This window comes from Marmota marmota, unplaced genomic scaffold, assembly GCF_001458135.2.
Source record: "Marmota marmota marmota unplaced genomic scaffold, marMar, whole genome shotgun sequence".
In the NCBI taxonomy this organism is placed as follows: domain Eukaryota; kingdom Metazoa; phylum Chordata; class Mammalia; order Rodentia; family Sciuridae; genus Marmota; species Marmota marmota.
In genome coordinates, this window is record NW_025999853.1 from 14,281,267 (window position 1) to 14,299,336 (window position 18,070).

The window sequence follows — 18,070 nt, forward strand, 5'->3', positions numbered from 1 at the left end:
AAGTGAATTAAAAGTTGTTGGTTTCACAAATTACTCACCATTAGATTTTGCTTAGCATAGTGCAGTTCACGTATGATGTAATACAAGCTGGCAACTACAGAGCAGATGTCAGCCCTGTGTCTATCGGAGAAGAGTTCAATGCCTGGGAGAAGCTGAGTGATTTCATACTGAGCATAACAACGTTCAGCTTTAGGATGTGGAAGTGTGGTTCGAAGCAAACCCTGAAAATGATATACAGTAAAATAAAAAGCTATAAATTGCACTTGCAATGATAAAACCAAAAAATAAGTACATGCTATCACTTCCTAAAGTGCTTAGCACATGTCTAACATACTATACTCCATAATAAACAGTAATTATATTATTATAATTATTAATATTACTGTAATATTAATTATTATTGCTTTTATCAGGCAAGATGGGCTTTTAAAATTCCATGGTAGTTGTATATTTATTATTTTCAAAGAAATTACCATTACGTAAAGTATTTAGTGAGAGTCAATTTGTGTTGGACTTTTCTAATAGTTTTTTTATAAACATTATTTCACTTAATGCTCATCTAATCCATTCTTAGAAGGAAGAATCACCATCTCAGAAGTTACATAATTGTGGTATAATCAATCACCTTATCTGAAGTCCCACAGCTAATGATTGCAGAAAAGAGATTCAAAGTCATGTCTGTATAACCAAAAAATCTATATCAAGATTATAAATTGAGAAAATAACAACTTTAAGTCTAAATTAAGGACAGGTAATTCCAAACTTTCAACTGCAATAAATATAAAGATGATCTGGTTAATGTGACACTATCTCTTGGTAACTTACATGATCAACATTGTACTAGATTCTGGGAAAACAAGATGAATACTTTTGTGGTTTAGATGTGAAGCGTCCCCCAAAAGCTCATCTGTGAAACATGCAAGAAGTTCAGAGAAGAAATGATTGGGTTACAAGAGCCTTAACCCAAATCAGTAAATTAACACTTGATGGGATTAAGTGAGTGGTGACTGAAGGCAGGTGGGGTGTGGCTGAAAGAAGTGGGGCATTGGAGAAGGGGTGTCTTTGGGGTAAGTATTTTGTATTTGTCGAGTGGAGTATCTCTCTGCTTCCTGATCACCATGTGAGTTGCTTCCCTCCATTACACTTTTAAGCCATTGATATCCTGCCTTACCATGAGATATGGAGCCTGCTGTCTACAGACTCTTAACTAAAATTATAAAATACAATGCTAGTTTATATACAAATTTTCCATTCACAGACATAATAGATTACATCATTATTTTTAAAACTTTGATATTTTATTGTTTATATGTACTAGAATATAAAGATATTAATCTCATTTGGTTTTCTGCAGTGATGAAGTGAATATTGTTGTAACTACAGATCTCTGAAACTGTGAGCCCCCAAATAAACTTCTCCTCCTCTACAATTGTGCTGGTCATGTCTTTTAGTCATAGCAGCAAATAAAGTTGACTAAAACAAATACATAAAACCCAATTTTACATTTAGAAGTATTTCTTTGATTATCTTAACTAATTCTTTTCTTGATGATGAATGCACTATAAATTTTTAAAATTTATATCGGGAAAGAATTTTAATCAGATTGCTTATTAAGATTATATGGGATCCTATTCTAAAATACTAGGTAGATGTTGAAATTTTTAATCTCACAAATTTGCTTTAAAAATCTTAAGAAGAATGAGCAGACTTTTAAAATTAATCCCACCAGCTGCTTTTTATTTTAGTTATAGCATTACTAATACAGCAATATTTAATGTCCAAGTTAAATGAAAAACTGAACATTTTTTAAAATCACATATTTGCTAAAACATAAGCAGCATTATCTTCAAAAACAAGGAATATCAGAAAGTAAAACTGAGATATAAGGAGTCTGGGTCAGATCATCATTATTCCCTTCCCACTCTTGCCTCCTTCCCTCTTCCCTTTGAAGCACAGGCAGAAGGTATTTGGAATATGAAAAAATTGCAAAGTCTGTCCTTATATTCAAAGGAGCTTTTCCCAAAGAACTTATCTATCCAGATTTCAGATGCTCTTAGCCTCCTCTGATACACATAACAAGGGTTATCTGTCCATCTGCCAAAGTAAACAGAAACTTTAGCAGACTGCAAAGGCCCCTGGCTGCATCCCTGAATCTCAGAATGTCTTGTATTTCAGATAAAAGCTCCTTTCTTCTTCAGTGAAGTCAAACCAAAATCCTGAGACACACAAGCACTCCTCTTCTAGTCTTCAACTTATTACTTGCTTTTTAGATGACATATTTTACATCATGCAACCCAACAAAACTTAATTTAAAGTTGAGGTAACTTAAGGCAACCATTTGAAGTCAAACAGACTGGCTTCATAGGGACCAACTAGTAACTTGATCTTACCAAAGGAGAAATGGGCTTGTGATATTTAATCACAGTTCATGCTATTTTCCTACCTGTGAGCTTTACGAAATTTAATAACAATAGCACTTCTTTTTTTTTTTCTAGAATAGTCATGCTATCGTAGAAAACACATATCAAGGGTTACCTGAAAGAGTAATGCAGAAAAAATGCAGCAGCTGATTCTCTTGTTAACGTTCAGGGTTATAATAAACCTAAGTGAGAATAAGAAAAACCAATTATTAGACAATTTTCCAAAATATTTTGATATAAATATATGTCTTTAGACATATATCTAGGACACAGAAAATAAAAGATAAACGTAAAAAAATATGAAGAAGAAAATGGAAAATTAGCCATAATCTTACCCCCTAAACATGATTTCTGGTAACAGTTTGGTTAGTTTCCTTCTAGATTTTTCTATACATGGCTATATAAAGGAAAACAAAAATACTTGCATATTAAGATTAAAATTATAAAATATAATGCTAGCTTTATATACAAATTTTCCATTCACAGACATAATAGATTACATCATTATTTTTTAAAACTTTGATATTTTATTATTTATATGTACTAGAATATAAAAATATTAATCTCATTTGGTTTTCTCCAGTGATGAAGTGAATATTGTTGTAACTACATTTTTGAGCATGTATCCTTCTAATTCCGCTGGATAAATCCTTCAGAGTGGAATTTGGGGGTAGAAAATGAAGTAAAAATTAAGATTTTTAATGAGTATAGTTAAATAACCATAATTAGTTATAACCATAATGAATATGGCTGTTAAACCCCAAATATTGCAAAACATATATTCTCACTAGCCATTTATTATAGAGCTGCTCACACTAAGTCTCTCTGCCAAAAATTAAGATAATTTTTCCATTTACTATTGTCCCTTTTGATGCCCCTAAGAACACTGTGAGTTTCCTTTACATGGGTCTTGAAATATGCATTTGCAGCTGTAAACCGTGTTGCCTGCTCCTGAATCTTACTTAGATAAAACCCATCAGCCTCATTATATTAATAACATTGTTCCTCTGACCTGGGCTTCTCTGTGTAGATATTTGACTGTGGTATTTTGCAGTGTAAAGAGTTCAGTTCACTCAGAGTCTGGGAGAAGAGCTCAAGGACCCCTGCCCTTCCCTGTGGACTCAGGTTTTTGGAAGTCAGACCTACAGCTGGGTAAACAGGAAACAGCTTTCTTTTTGGTTGAAATCACTGGGTGATAACTTCAGACACAGAGCTGAGGTGCCTCTGGCAAGAAAGCCAGAGCTGTTCATTTCCAAGTTGTGACCTTCCTCCCTTGGCTTTTCTAGTCCCAATCACCAACCTCTACTGTCATAAGTGATGTGTGTGTGTGTGTGTGTGTGTCTGTCTGTCTGTCTGTGTGTCTGTCTAAGGATAAATTCCTTTTCAGGAGCACAAAAAAAATCAAACTTGATTGAAGTTTAAAAGATCTTTCATGGGTAATGCCTTTAAAGTGGCAATTTCTTATTTCCCCTGCCTAAAGATACTACTCTTTTAAAAATATGAAAAAACTAACTTGGAGAAGTTATTGTTTCAGTTTGCTCTAAGGCTCAAAACAGAATGCAGGTTTTGGGCCACCACGCCCTCTAGGTGAGCTAAAGGAAAAACTGGAGAGGTATACTTCTACTGTTTCTTTAATTTTTACATTTCTCTCATTATCCAAATATTCAAGGTATTTGTGTGTGGTAACTATTCAGCATTATGATCAACATTCACATACATTACACATGACATCCTGAACAATGGGCCTCAATAAAATCCATGTCTTACGCTCTAGAACCTGTGAATGTGTCACTTTACGTGGCAGAAAAGACTCTGCAGATGTGATTGAATTAAGGACCTTGAGATGGCACAACCGTCCTGGATTTTATTCAGGTAGATCAGAGTCAGAGAAGGAGATGTAGGGGGTGGAAGTGGAGGTCCTAGAGAGCCAAAAAGCAAGAGGGTGACAGCAAAAGAGAAAGATGGAGGGCAGCTGGTCTTAAGGATAGATGGGGCTTTGGCTGTGGAATGCAGAAGAACCCCAAAGCTGGAAAAGGCCAGGAAACAGATTGTTCCCTGGAGCCTCCAGAGGAAGCACATCCCCACCGATGCCTTGATTTTAATACTTCTGAACTTCATAACTGTAAGATAATAAATTTGTGTACATGCTGGGGGTGTAGCTCAGCAGTAGCGCTAGCCCAGTTTGTGTGAAGCCCTGGGTTCCATCCCAGCACAGCAAAACAACAAAACCATTTTGTTTTAAGTCACTAAGTTTGTAGCAATTTGTCACAGCAGGAATAGGAAACTAATCCTACTGCATTATGGGCTAAACTGTATCCCCTCACAATTTGTGTATAGACATCTTAACCCCTCAGTAACCTCAGAATGTAATTGTACTTGGAGATAGGGTCTCCAAAAAGGTACTTGAGTTAAAAAGAGGTCATATGAATGGACCTTGACCTAATATGATTGGCATCTGCAGAAGAAAGAGATTAGAACACAGACCAGTACAGAGGAGAGGCCATAGGAGGACACGGTGAGAAAATGGCCCTTTACAAACGAAGGAAAGAGGCCTCAGAGGAAACCAATCAGCCAACATCTTGATCTCAGATGTCCAGACTCCAGAACTCTGAGATGATACATTTCTGGTGCTTATGCCCAGTCTGTGATACTTTGTTATGGAAAGCCAAGCACACTGTTAGCATGTGTCATGTAATTTTCACCATCACCATTTATAGATGAGGACATGAGGCTGAGAAAGAATGAGTGACATGCCAAGGGTACAGGGTTTCAATAATACTCTTGACCCTTCCCACATCAGCCAGCCTCCATCGTTATTCTTGCCTCCGTGCCAACTATTCCTTCTCTCACTTCTTCAACAGGTAGTCAATGAATGCCGGACACGTGGGATACCTCCGTGAATAAAGCAAAGACCTATCTATGCTGATGTGGTGCTCCTACTTTAGAGCTGGGAGGTGTGGGGGTGGAAGTGGAGGTCCTAGAGAGCTAAAAAGCCAAGAGTGTGAGAGCAAAAGAGAAAGATGGAGAAGATGGTCAAAACCAATAAACATCACCAATGAGTAATCCATATCACCCTGCATGGTGGGGATATAACTTTCCAAGAAGATAGCACTTGTGGCTATTGCACAAAGGGTAGCTAGGATGTGGGTCATTCCATCCTCATACTCACTGTGCTATCTTTGCGGATATGACTGCACCTTGAAGACACCCCCAAATGCCAACTTTTGATAGAAATTCCTCACTGTAGTCTTTGAAGGTCTGAGGTGAACAACTATTAGGGGCACTGGTGGAGGAGGGGACAAATTCTTTCCATGTATGTAGAACATCTGGTTTTCTGAATATATCATCAAGAGCTTGACACCAACACTTAAAAGCAGCCCTAGAACAAAAAAAGCATCAAGTGGTATGTTTTCCAAGACTGGTCTTCAAGCCCACCTTCCAAAAGGAAAAGTAAATAGGGTGAATAAAAATATTCAATGAAGACATTAGAAAATAAATCTATACCATCCATTGTTCATAACAGTTTCTCTCAAGTAGCATTTGATACTATAAAATGAAGCATGGTGCAACTAAAATTTATGGAAAACAATATTTTTTCCTAATTATTAAAATCTTTGACAAACAAAAGAAGTTAGCCCTTGACCTATTAACTCCTAAAAATCTACCTTTTCTTTTCTGCAAAGATGAGAAGATTTCCAAGTGTATGGAGTGCCTGAACTTTAAGACTTCTTTGATTGCTGGCATGGAGAACATCTGTATTTTTAATCAAGTAAAAGAACAAATGTCAGTTGCAAGAGAAATATTTCCTTTTTATTTGCAAGAATATTTTAAACTGCATTACTCCTTAACCATGTAGATTGCAGTAAGAAAGCTTCAAGTTAATAGTGCCTTCAAATGTCACACTATATTTATATACCCAGAGAGAGCAAACAATGTTTTATTTGAACACATAGGAACAGGAGATTGGGATGAAGTCAGACAGGGAGGGATGGTGAAAAGGGAGAAAGGCACAGATACATGGGAATGATGGGGATGACTGGAGCACAGTTTTCTTGAGAAGGTAAACTGGGAGCCTGAGGACAGAGGTCGGGTCTGATTCTGGAGGCCCCTGATTGCCAGGTGCTGAATTGTGGAGGCTGCCCTATAGCAACTGGGGAGGCCCAAAGAGTTTGCTTTGAGCAGAGATGTGACAAGATCACAGCAAAGCAGAATTTTTTCTTTTACCTAAATCCAGAAAATATATCTTCAGTATCATGCAAATTTGTTTGTTTGTTTTTTAATAAATGCGTGCTTTCAGGAAGCTAGGAGGCCAACCAACATGGAAGTGGTTCCTCATGAGGCAGTACTGTCTTGGAGGGCATTTTAGAAATTTAAGAAAGGATTTTGTTAGTTGTCACATTGGTGCATTTTCTGGTATTTTATAGGTGAGAACCAGAAATTCTGGATGGCCTGTAATACACAGAAACTTCCCCACAGTTAAAAAAAAAAAAAAGTGCAAAATATCTTTAAAATTAACTTGGTCTGATATCTAACCTCATTTTACACATAAAAGAGTATTTTTGCATGATTTTAAACATCCTAAATTTTCCAGAAATACAATCAATGTAGAACTTTGTTTTGTTCAGAATGTTATCAAGACTTATTTGCCATTTTAGAAAATCGTATTACCTAAGTTAATAATGCTAATAATTCTTAAGTCACCAATACAACACACCTGTGTCAGTTTATCCGTAGCTATCATATCATGGTGATTGCACATAGAGGACAGAAGCATCTGACCACCTCTTCACACCTTCTAATGCCTGAGCATTTATATGCTAACACACGAATTCTTTTATTATAAAGTGATTTTGTTTAATTTATCCTTTACTTTATGAGGCAGGAGGCAAGAAATAAAAATAGGTATAAAGGAGACTAATGGGGTAGAGAAAAGCAACTGTCACTTGAAACCTAAAAACCTTCAAGAGCACCACACCTATAATCACAACTACTCAGGAGGCTGAGGTAGAAGGATCACAAGTTAAGGAGAGCCTCAGCAACTTTACAAGACCCTGTCTCAAAATTAAAAATCTCGGAAGACACTCAGTAGTAGAGCACTTCTGGATTCAATCCCCAGTACCATTAAATAAATAAATAAAAGCAGCTCCGTGAATACCCTCGCCTTTACTCCTCCCCAAACCTATGTTCCTCAAAGCCTGAAATCTTGAAAAAAAAAAGAAGTCTTCAAGTCTTAAGAGTATTGCAAATCTAGATGATTAATGCCTACATACATTACTAGCTTACACAATATACTTTTCTTTAGACTAAATAAAGCTAAGAGAAAATATTGTTAGATACTTGGGAATATGGGCACATTCGACACATTATCTGCTGACTGGATGACATCAAACATACAGGTCCTAAAGAGAATCAGACCTCTGTGACCCACCCTGTGCTCCAGGAGTAAGAGAATAGAGCTCATCAGGCTAACGTTATCCCCATGCACTTCTCATGATCAATATTTCAAAGTTCACTTTAAAAGAAGTGTCCAACACTCTGACTTGAGCCCTGGTCATTTTCAGAGGGGATCTCATATGGTCTCATTACACCCTTGAGCATTAAACATTGAACTACGGTTATTCCCCCAAAGAACCAATTTATTTCCCCACCCAAAATTTCATCTGTCCAATCCCCTTTCACTCATGTTGTTGATATTCTGTCAACCTTGTATCAAAATACTACAGGTGTTATTAACTACAGGTATAATAGATGGTTAATAATCAGAATCAGGAAGAGTTTATTAAAATGGCTTTTTAAACAGATTTAAAAAGAAGAGCCCAAGACCCCAAATGCATGTCTTACTTTCCATACCTACACTCCTTCCTTTGAGAGTGTGTCCTGCTCTATTGATGCATGCCTGAATAAGCATTGCTCTCATGAATAAATCTTTGTTTCTTTTTTACACATCCTGAAATTCCTTTCTGCAGCCTAAGTCAAGAACCTGCAAGGGTGCAGTTGAGGTCCTCCTTCTCCTTTCTGGGAGACCACCTATAACCCCTAACTGGTGATGCTTAAAGCCCCATAAAGGTTTTGTTGTTGTTTTTTTGTTGTTTGTTTGATTGGGTTTGTTGTTGTTGTTGTTGTTGTTGTTGTTGTTGTTGTTAGAAATGTGTATGTAGGAAGAATGTGATAAATATAAATTTTACTTCAGTAAAATATAAGGGGAAAGAGAATTATAAAACATCAACTGATGTTTTGTCCAAAAAGGGCAAATTGGGTCTACAATATAGGTTGAGAATATATTATTGAATTTGTAGAAAAGCCAAAAAAGGAAAATAAACTCATCTGAGATCAAGAAAAAGCATATATAAGGGTCCCCTCCCCACAAGGTGTTCACAGTTCCTATTAAAGAGGGATGGGCAGAAGGGTGGCTTAGAATCTCACAAGGGTGACAACCAGGCTGGGAAAGTGGGTCACAAGAGGAGACTGAAAGTATCTTCTGTATTCAGACTGTTGTATCACAGCCTATGATAGTGTGATAAATCAAGATCTTTCACGCTACTTCCAAGGGTAACATTTCAGGACCAGATGCAACCTCACTATTAATTCAGAAGGCCATATAGAACATGCATACACAGTGGGTTAGCCTTACCAATACTTTGGTGATAAGAAGAAATTACCAATCCCAGCTGTGAATAGGGAAGTTTGCTTTTCTCCACTGAACTAAAAACTCTGAAGTGCTCCTGAGAAAGATTAGGAGGTGTTGACATGTGCATCTCTTCTGTTCCCAGACAAAATTCCACCTTCCCAGGCGTGAATTTTAAATTGTTGATTCCTGCTCTATCTCCTAAATTTGTGGAAACAAAATTTAAAATGGTGAAAGGAAGGAAATGGATGGGGAGGGAAAGGGTAGAGGAAACCGAAAGGGAAGAAAAGATTTTGCATACACATGGGAATTATTTGCAGTTTGAGGGTCACTTTTTCCCTAAACTTGGTATCCAGGATCATCTTTTAAAGACACCCCGGTGTGGGAGGATGGGCTCGATACCCTTGTTATTTCATAAAGAGCACTACAAAGGGCCAGTAAACCAGAAAGCTAATGTTGAGATCATGCTTTGGGGAATTGGGGGAAGTTACACAGTATGAGTTCGCCTTTTTTTAATAGCTTCAGACAGTAAGATGTTCATTTGCCCCTGGGGCAGAAACCTCTGGGATAGAGTCAACTCTTACACAGTTCTGGCCTAAGAAAGAAAAAAAAAAAAAAAATGGGGGAAAAAAAACTCTCTCTTCTTAAGATCAGAAAACACACAGGGAAAAGCAGAGAAAAAATATGCCAAGGAAATAGTCAAAGTAGCAGAGAGAGAAGCTAATATGGATTTTGAAGTCCACAGCCTGAGGACTAGGGATAAACTACTGAGAATATTTTAGTACCAGGTGAGATTCAGGGTGAATTAACAGAATCATTTTTAGGAATGAATTTCCTTTTTTACTCTATGCCTTAGCCATTGTTAATGTATAGAGTAACTGAAAAGAGGTAAAAAAAAAAAATCTGGAGGGCTAGTTGAACATAATGTGAGTCTGCAGACAATACCTCCAAAAATTTGGCATACTTTTATAAGGAATGCTCTTGGGAGATGAAGGGGTGGCCAAAAATATAACAAGCAAATCAGTAAAAATAAATAAATAGATAGATAGATAGATAGATAAAACTTTGTTCGTGGTTGTAAAAACAACTGACCAAATTTCTAAAAGGTAAGTTCAGTGGAAATTAGCATCTTATTTAAGGGGTGGTAAATTAAATCTATTTTAATTGCTTCAGAATATAATTACTGTGAGTTTATTCTCATTACTTGGATAAATTTGAGCAGCAAAGGGCATAAATATAGGTCAAAGTTTTAAAGTCTTAAAATAACCTAAGTATAGATAATTCAGGATTTTTTTCTCAGCCTAAATTTTACACTGTTCTTTGAGTTTACCGCTTACCCACTCAAAGCCCTGCCTTGATTGAATTCACAAATTGATAAATGTTGATAAGGAAGAAAATGAGTAAACGTAATATAACCAATAATAGTGAATATCTGGTTCTAAGCTAAAAGAACACTCTAAGATGAAAATTTATGGGATTAGTAAGAGGTCTTAATGGTGCTTATTTTAAAATGCACCCATTTCTTTGAAATGGGTAAAGTGGTACTTGGTAAAAGGTTCTAGTTAACTCAGTATGCCTTACCCATCCACTAATGGAAGCAGAACATGAGCACAGTCCTAGACCTGCAAAGGCAACTGTGAGGACAACAATGTACAGCATCAGACAATTAATGAATATTATTTCCACATGTTTTCCAGGGAGTTGGCTAGTTTCTCAGAAAGCATAAAAGCAGGTGAGTGAGAAATTGCCATAGTAGGAATGAAGTGTAGAAGGAAAGATGGTAAGATCCTTTAGACAAGAGGAGATGGGGAAAGGCAGCCAGGGGTGGATGTCAGTGGGGAAGGGGTCTGCAGGATGGTGGCCCTACACAAACAGATCCAGGAACATGAAACCACCAATTACCTTGTGTCTGTGCCAGAAATAATGAAAGCAACTTTCTGCTGTGTCGGATTGATCTGTTATGGTATTTGGATTTTTCCAGGGTCTCTCTAAAGCATCTCAAAGTGTCTGTCACATCCACGGGCACACAGATGATCTGTTTGGCTCTGTTATACTCTGGAAGGAAAAAGAAAGGGGACACTGGGGATGAAACGCGGCACAGAGCCAACTAGAAGCAAAGAAGGCTCTGATTTCTTGGTCCCAACCTGAAGCTGCTAAATTCAAAGTCCCCAGATCAGCAACATTCAGGTCATTTTTTTTTTCTTTTGGTATCTTTGAAAGTTCTTTTTTTAAAAAGAAACTTAGGAAAGTTCTGATTCTTATGAAATGCAAATAACTTTAGATCTTGTCAATTTCCTTATGAAGCCTCCTACTTTTTCTTTCGCTGATCATAAAAAATGAAATAATCTACTCCTTTTTTAGCAAACTTCTTCAAAGCAAAGGTACCTTGGGAAAGAGACTAAAGGAGGAAACAAAGAATCCTAGAGACAGGCAACTGCTCTCTGAAGGGAAGGGAAAGACAGATTCCTAAGACTTGAGGGTGCAAAGGAAAAGGTGCATGGGGGCGGTGGGTGGGTCCAGAACCAACCAGCTACCTTGAAAAGTTCCAGGAAGAGGAGATGGTGGGAGAGAGAGTTGCTGAGAGGTTTCTGGGGAGCGAGGGGGTGATCCTGGGAATTAGACTCCAGGTTTGCAGCATACACCAAGAAGCAGGAGAGAAAGGAATTGCCAGTTTCAGAATTAGAATAACAAAGAACACGTGGAAGGTGCCCAAATGGAAGGTCTCTTAGGCCAAAGAAAGAGGTCTGTTTTTCTGTTTTTCAAATTGTAAGCAATCACAAGATTGGATTTTTGTCTTTTTTCCTTAGAGAAAGCAGATTTAAAAATATCTGAGTTCAGGCTGCTGTAAACGCATTACCATAGACCACACGGTTTATGAACAACAGAAAATTGCTTTTCACAGATCTGGAGGCTGGAGGTCTTAGACTAAGGTGCCAACATAGCTGGGTTCTGGCAAAGGCTCTCTCCCTTGTTTGCAGCTGGTTTCCTTTTCACTGTGCCTCTTTCACATAGCAGAAAGGGGGCTAAAGGGAGCTCCCTTGCGATCTTTTATAAGGCCATTAATCCCCCATCTGTGAGGACTCCACCCTCATGAGCTAATCACCACCCAAGTCCCTGCCTCCTAACAACACATCACATTAGTTAGGATTTCAACATCTGAATTTTGAGGAGCCATAGATATTCAGCCCCCAGCAGGGAGCAACAGGAAAGGAGGAAGACTGGAAACTCTCACATGTTAATGAGACAATTACTTTCTCCAGCTTTAAACATTGCTTTAACACACATGTGAAGCATCTAGTATAGTGCCCGCCATGGAGTAAACACTCAATAGATAGAGGCTCACATTATGACTGCCAGTCACTTTTTTTTTTCTTTTTGGAACCAGGGATTGAACTCAGGGGCACTCCACCACTGAGCTACATCCCCAGCTCTATTTTGTATTTTATTTAGAGACAGAGTCTCACTGAGTTGCTTAATGCCTCACTTTTGCTGATGTTAGCTTTGTACTCGTGATCCTCCGGTCTCAGCTTCCCAAGGCACTGGGATTACATGTGTGAACCACCGCGCCCAGCATAGTCATATATTTTTAAAATATAGTCATGTGCCACATAATGACATTTTGATCATTGACGGCTCATGTATGTGATGATGGTCCCACAAGATTATATCATCTACTGACTCATAGCTATGTTAGTTTGTATAAGCACACTCTGGCATTCATATAACAATGAGGTTGTGCAGTGGCATATTTCTTCCTGCCATTGAGCGTGACTGCATATATTGAGCACTTTGAAGTACCAGACACCACGGCAGGCACTGAGGAAACACAGGCAGACACAATAGACATAGCCCCTGCTCTCACAAAGCTTACATTCTAGAATAAAACCTGGAAATATTATTTATAATAAAAATAGTCTGGAGAAAATTGTCCAGCTATCTCTGTATCAAATATCTGCCTATAACTCTTCTTCTTTTTTTTTTTCTAAACTATCTTTCCGTTTTTTCAAGCCCTAGCATATCTTTTCTCTTGAAGCCTAATTAGGGTTCTGTCAGGGGTGGTATAAAGCAAAGAGGAAGCATCAGAAGTTCAGAACTTCTTTCTGAAAACACCGATGGACAGAAAATTCAAGAAGCTATTCCAAAGGCAGTAGTAGTAGCACCTTCACAGTTTGAAACAGGTAAGGAGGACCAGCACAAGAAGGAAAAGGAAGGAATTATTATGTTTTTCATTGTACCAATGTAGAAACAAAAGTTGAAATGCCAATGATTCCTCAGGGCTGGGCCAACCAGGGTGGGAACCCAGGGAGTGGTCTGAAATTTGGGGCTGCTTTCTACACACTTGGTCACTTCCACGATCAAAGGCCTTAATAAAACACACCTGACAAAGAGTTGAAAATTTCAACAGACCTGAAGACTGAATGATCCTTTCAGAGAACTTAAATACTGATAAGGTCAAAACTCAAGAAAGAGACTCCAGGTGGAATGCAAAAACAGTTACAATAAAAGGCATATCCAGGTTTATCTACCCTGTGGAGCTTAACAAGCAGGAAAGTTACTCATCCATACAGGAATAATCTATAAAACGTGGTACTCTCACTTCTCCAAATCCTACGGAGACGATACCAAATTACACATGCATTATTAAATAGTTGAAGGGAGAATAGGATGCTGTTAAATAATGAGAACACCAAATGTTCCTAGCCACTGGGGCATTACAATATCTGCCGTGAAGAATTGAATGTATCAAGCATTACCACCAAATGCTGTTATGACAAAAGAAAATCTATGAGGTTCTAAAGCAGCGAGCTGGTGTGGAAATCATCATGAGTATAGGCAGTCTTTTAAAAGAATTGCATACACATCACGGTGACATACATAAGACCCAACACACTTATAAATATGTTAATGATCTGAGCTTAGTATATTGAGAAAAATTCAGCATCCCAATAATTTGCTAAATAAACTCAAAAGCACAGGCCAAAAGATGTTTCCAGTTACAGAGGTCCTAGAGTCTTATAAAGAGCTATAAGTTGGAAGCCAAGTTTTTAACTGTTCAATGTAAAATGTATAATTAGTATACAGGGTCATCTGAACATTACTATGCTATTACAATAAGTCAGAATAAAGTGCCTGCCCCATATGACCACTGAAATACATCAAATTACTTCTTGAATGCTATAAATTTAGAGAAGATTCTAACTGAAAGGAGCAATGACGAGTGGACTTGGTAGCTCAGAGGATCACTAGTGAGTGGAGCAATTAGACAGACCAGAATTCAAATCACAGACCCAGTTTATTTTTCTCAACTGCAAGGCGAGCAAAATAATACCTACCTCCCAAGACTGTAAAAATTATAGAATCTAAATATAGTTCCAGCTTGATACTATATTGCCCTTACAATATTTCACATTCTTCTCTCTTCAAATGTTTCTGCTCTAATCAGAACACACACAGGCTATACTTCATCCACAGTTGAGAATAACTCAAAGGATGACTGTATACTGACTGCACCTACCTTCCCTTCTGTCCCACCACCACACCCTGCCTGACCAAATGTAGCTCTAACAAGAAGCAAGCAAAGCTTTGCTGACACAGTGCATCCATCATCAGTTTAAAAAAAAAAAAAAAAAGCGCCCTGGTGCACAGGCTAGAATTTTGCTAGGTATATTTCTCTTATTCCTTTGCTGCTAGTCACCATTTTGATAACAACCATTTTGATGCATTTACTCACGTTAGTTGCAATCCTCTCCAGGATGGAAAGGATAAAAATAATTGTATATTTGAGGAAGGACCCAAAAAGCAGGGGAACTCCTGGGGTTTTACAGACAAAATCAAGACAAGGAGAACACAGCCAGCATCACACTCTATCATAAAAACTAGTCACACAGGACTGACCACAAGAAGTTGGTCCTCCCCTTGGTAATATGATTGATCACTGGCAGTAAAACCTACAGAGTTTATGGTCACCAACTGCACTCCATTCCATTCTACATAGCTCTCTGATCCTTCTCCCTTCCCTTCTATTTTCCTTAATGGCCAGTCTCCTTTTTTTAATATTCAAAACCTTCCACCTAACAACCTTGGCTATGTTCTCAAGCTCCTGCTTCATTAAGAAAATACCCAGTTTCCACGAGAATACCTTCAACCTCTACCCTTACTACCTACAAACCTTCTTGCATCAGGCTTATTCTCTCATCCTTCCTCTCTGCCCTCAGGGGAGCATCCCATCCTTCTGCTTGCATCCCATTTCCTTCCTTGCTTCTCCTCAGGGTCCTAGCTCTATCAAAAATCTTCCACTTTCTAAGCTCACCCTCTCTACTGGCTCTTTCCATTTAGTGTTTAAATAAGCTCCTTCTCTTCCATGAAAAATACAAAGCACAGCCTCCCGGACCCTCTGAGCTCTGCATTTTCTTCCAGCTCCTCTCCTCTCTCTTTGGTTCTCACTCTTACTGATGAAGACATTCAAACGGTCTCAGTGACCAAAACAATGATCCTTGCCCTCATACAGCTTACACGTTAACAGGAGAAACAGACTAGTGACCAATAAATACAACAAAAAATCCTTAATTATACAGAATGATGCTACGGGAGGGGAAAGAAGAGCACAAAGGGAATTGGCAGGAAGTAGGCAGGGTGAAGTTTCAATTAGAGTGGTCAAGTTGAGCCTTGTTGAAAAAGGAGATGAACACAAGGAGTGAAAGGAGAGAGGGGTTTATATATAATCAGACATCTGGGTGATGGGGAGAGCATTCAGGAAGGGGAAACAGCTCAAGCAAGGTGGGGGTGCCACAGCAAAAAGGCAAGTGACAATGACCACCCATTTGCCCAATACAATAAGACTGTCAGTCCCCATCTGACACAACCTCTCTGCCTGCTGACTGCTTCCTCCTCCTTAAAGCTCTCGCTTGCCTTAGCCTTGTCTCTATCACTCTCTTCTCCTTTATTTCTCCGTCCATGTCTCCACCTCTCTCACATACTGCTCTTCTTGTTTGCTCCCATGACTGGCATTGATTCTCTTCACGTATTCTCTGCCTCTTCATTCTGAGTACAGAGTCAGGACATGCTTCCCTACCCCTTTGAGTTGGAGTGTAGCCATGCAACTTTGGGTAATGAAATGTCAGCAGACATGACATGTGTCACTTTCTAGTAGCAGCTCTAAGAGCCAATGCATGATTTTTCTTGTCTGAAAAACAGAAACAATAAACCCATCTCATTAGTTGGCTATAAGCTAATATTCACAAAGCCTTTGTAAGTGTGCCTGATGTGCAGTGCATGACTGTGATTCTTTTATTGGGATGGTTATAATAAACAATAAGAGAATCCATGTAAAGCCCTTACCATCAAACACACATGTGGTTGGGTGAGGCTGTGCCCAGAAGCACTCACTACCGCCTCTCTGTGGAGCTCCCTGGGAGGGCAACGTCAGAGTTCTGTTTCCTGACTGGGAAGCAACTGTTCAGGCCATGTCAAGGTGGACATTGCCTCATCATGGGCAGCTCCCAGTTCTCAACCTCACTGAACACAGTAGCATGAGCCAGAGATAGTCTTGCCCTTGTGTAAAAGCTATGAGACTTGGGGCTATTTGTTAGGGCTCTCTAGCCCCAGCCTACTTTGATTGACAGCTTCCTAACTGTTGGTGTTGCTCAGGTCTACACTCAACCCACTCTGGGTGACCTCATCAAAGTCCCTGACTTCAACCACCATCAAGATATTGATGACTTAAATACAGATGTCCAACTCAACTCTCCTCCACAGGCCCCATCAGTATAACCAACCACATCCTGGAGAGCTCTGCTCAGTTATCATCCAGGCAAACGGGATGCTCCAAAGTCGCTTTTCTCTGCCTGCAGTTTCCCTATGTAAGCAAAGGCATCTTCAGTCTAGCCCCCAAGCCAGAGAGCAAGACAACTGGAACTCCTCCCTCCTGACCCATCCCCCATACCCAGTCAGTACAGGACACAGTCCTGGGGTCTCCCTCCCCCTTTCTTTCATTTCTATTCTCCTCTCTACTCTGTCCAATTCTAGGCCATTATAATGTCCACTTGAACACACAAGTTAAGCGTGGCCAATCTCCTACTTCCACATAGCCTTTCAGTTGATTTTCCACATTACTGCCAACCCTTTTAAAAATGGGAATATGAACATTTCACTTTCCTTCTTTAAATCCTTTTAACTTGTTCCCCTCAGCTCTCCAGACAAATCTGCATCTCTTTATCTGGCTCTCTAAGACACTTTATCTCCTAATTCCTGCCAACATTTCTAACCTCAGCTTTCTGCCTTTTTGCAGTCTCTCAAAAGCAGATACTAACTGTTTACTATTATTGCCATAGCAGCAGCAGGAATAATATCACAGAACTATCACTCTCTATATCACCTCTGGTTTATTTATGTGCTTTAATTCTTCTTCAATACACTCTAAACTCCTAGATAACACATACATTTCTGTATCTTTAGTACCTAGTACAGCACTTAACACATAGTAGATACTCAGGAAATATTTGCTAAACAACTGACTGGCTGGCTGGCTGATTCAATAAATGAATGAATGAATGAGTGAATGAATGACTACACATATTCACATGTACATCTATAAAATAAGAGGTAAAGTGAAAAAATCCTAACACTTCAAAGACTTACATTTTCTTCCAAAGCCAGAAACAGAAGACACATAAAAAATACAATACAAAGCAAGCATCTTCCATTTCACCTTACTCTGTAGATTCATTCCTACAAGTTGCACTGCCAAAAACATTCTGCAAGAGCTTATCAGCTAAGCACAAACAAGGCATCATGTTCCCAAATCTTCTGTGCTCTCGTTAAAAGACCAAGAACTGAACAGATTTAAGCCAGCAGAACAACCTATATTGACCATAGCAAAGGAAATTATGGAAGTCAAGACAGAACAAAGAAAACAGAAAAAGGTCAAATAGCAAGAGTTCCCCAGTGAGACAAAAACAGCAGAAAATGTGCAAAACAGCTTTTTTCCATCTCTTTTAGTCCCATCAATCTCCTTTTTCTTTTGTTT

At 38.7% G+C, this 18,070-nt stretch overlaps 1 protein-coding gene across 3 annotated transcripts in view; it reads right to left on the minus strand.

Annotated features, from left to right (window-relative positions):
• Cfap54 (cilia and flagella associated protein 54) overlaps positions 1–18,070 on the minus strand; it is a 293,504-nt gene that overhangs the window by 149,827 nt on the left and 125,607 nt on the right. For all 3 annotated transcript variants that reach the window (XR_007347741.1, XM_048803590.1, XM_048803601.1), the window contains 6 exons: positions 10,948–11,100; positions 9,052–9,246; positions 6,086–6,173; positions 5,590–5,799; positions 2,536–2,602; positions 39–221 (listed from right to left, as the gene is read on the minus strand). Coding sequence is in view for 2 of the 3 variants with exons in the window: in XM_048803590.1 (XP_048659547.1) it covers positions 39–221; positions 2,536–2,602; positions 5,590–5,799; positions 6,086–6,173; positions 9,052–9,246; positions 10,948–11,100 (896 nt within the window). In the remaining variant the exon portion in view is untranslated. The remainder of the gene's footprint in view (positions 1–38; positions 222–2,535; positions 2,603–5,589; positions 5,800–6,085; positions 6,174–9,051; positions 9,247–10,947; positions 11,101–18,070) is intronic.